We start from the raw sequence: 1,756 nt of genomic DNA on the forward strand, positions 1-1,756 counted from the left end.
ATACTGAAGTTAATTTTCAGGACATCAGCACGACCACCACCTACAGAATTCTCTGGCATTTATTTTTCATATATCCACCCCAGTCACCAGACACCAAAAGACTGTTGCAACCAGCAGCAGGGCCACAAGGTCCCTCTTCTTGGGAGCTAAGAGCAGGGCTGTGACCAATTTATATGTGATGGAAAAATACGAATAATGGAACTCAACCTTGCCAAAGGCAGAAGAACAGCTAAAAGTTGTCTTAGGGCTTGCTGAGGCCCATTCTCACCCTTAAAACATGTGCTATTTCGCAATATTATAGATGTGAACATCTGTGAATCAAACAATTACTTCTATTCAAACTGAGTTTAAACAAAAAAGTCATTGTGTTTATTGTAATCTACAGATCAAAATCTACATTATGTGACTTGAAATTATCACAATCATTTTCCAGTGTCCTGGAGGCTCTGGTACAATTTGCACCACATCCTTTCCCAAGCATACCCACATATAGGATGCACTTCCCTTAACAGTTAAGAAGACTCTTAAAGGGTGCCATGATGCCAATATGTACATGCCTTTCTGAGGTTCAAATACACATTTTCTATCCTTTCCTGGAGTCTGAGTAAGGAGGCTCACCCTCGCCTTAGCCTTCACAATAGCCCTCGGTTGTAGAATCTACAGCTCTGAGATATTTTCAAAAATGACTTTTCACACCAGTCACACTTTTGTTCCACTAGTATCAATGATAATTTTTTTTTTAGTCATTCTCTTGTTCCCGCAAACCAATTTTTATGTTCTCTTATTGGAAAAAAAGTACACTGCATACTCTCTTCACTTGTTTTAAACACAGCAAATCTGTTGTAGAACAATCAGTAATTCACACTTACATACTTATAAAAGAATTTGCTAACTTCTATAAACCTACAAGGTAAGGGCAAATACCACACCTATCTCTAAACTCAAGAGGTCTCACATTTCACAATATACTTGAAAACAAAGAACTCATAAAGTCAAATGATCATGCACGTAAAACTGCATAAATCACAAAAATCAAAAAAGAAAAAAGGAAAAATGGTGGATTTTCATCTGCTACTATTTTTCTCTCTGGGGGAAGGGTCACTTAACACAAAGATGGGAAGCTTTGAAAATAAGGAACCATAACACTTATATATACACATCATCCAGATGCACAACTGCAGAGTAAATTAAAACTGTTATCACCACAGCAATATCATGCACATCTATGAACAGATGTAGCTCATTTTCTGTTGACAGCCTAAAACAACTAAGATCACCTCTGCCTTATAAAAATGCGGAATGAAGCTTAAACCTACTTGGATTAATGTCTATCAAATCAAAAACATGATTTGCTTTCCTTTTTTTTTTTTTTCCTTTTTACATCATACAGCCATGAACAACTTCCTCTGCAACAATGCCAAAGCAGCAACAACTAGCTGGACTTACCTTTCCTCCTGTCAGCCCTTTGACGGACCAGTAGAACTCTTCGATGTGTGAGATGAAGTCAAGCCACTCTGGGATGACGAATTGGTGACGGAGGGCCCTCGATATCAAGACAATGTTGTCCTGAATCACCCTATAAAGGTAAAATAAATCTTGTAGTCAGATTCAACAGATGCAGTTAGTCTGAGGGTCTCCTCAATAAACCATCAAAGTACACAACAGGTATATTTAAATGAAGTACATTTTCTACATGAAAAGAAGAAAATAGAAAAATGAAAATCATGGAATAATGGAATTTTTCTCTTTCAGTGAT

The 1,756-nt window shown here is 37.2% G+C and overlaps 1 protein-coding gene across 1 annotated transcript in view; it reads right to left on the bottom strand.

The window, feature by feature from the left end:
• Positions 1-1,756, bottom strand: part of LOC119592189 (glutaminase liver isoform, mitochondrial-like) — a gene marked incomplete at its 3' end in the record, with an annotated part of 133,529 nt that overhangs the window by 68,477 nt on the left and 63,296 nt on the right. The window contains 1 exon segment of the mRNA XM_037941019.1: positions 1,447-1,576. Coding sequence (XP_037796947.1) covers positions 1,447-1,576 — 130 coding nt within the window.

Source organism: Penaeus monodon, chromosome 29 (assembly GCF_015228065.2).
Source record: "Penaeus monodon isolate SGIC_2016 chromosome 29, NSTDA_Pmon_1, whole genome shotgun sequence".
NCBI classification, from domain to species: Eukaryota; Metazoa; Arthropoda; class Malacostraca; order Decapoda; family Penaeidae; genus Penaeus; species Penaeus monodon.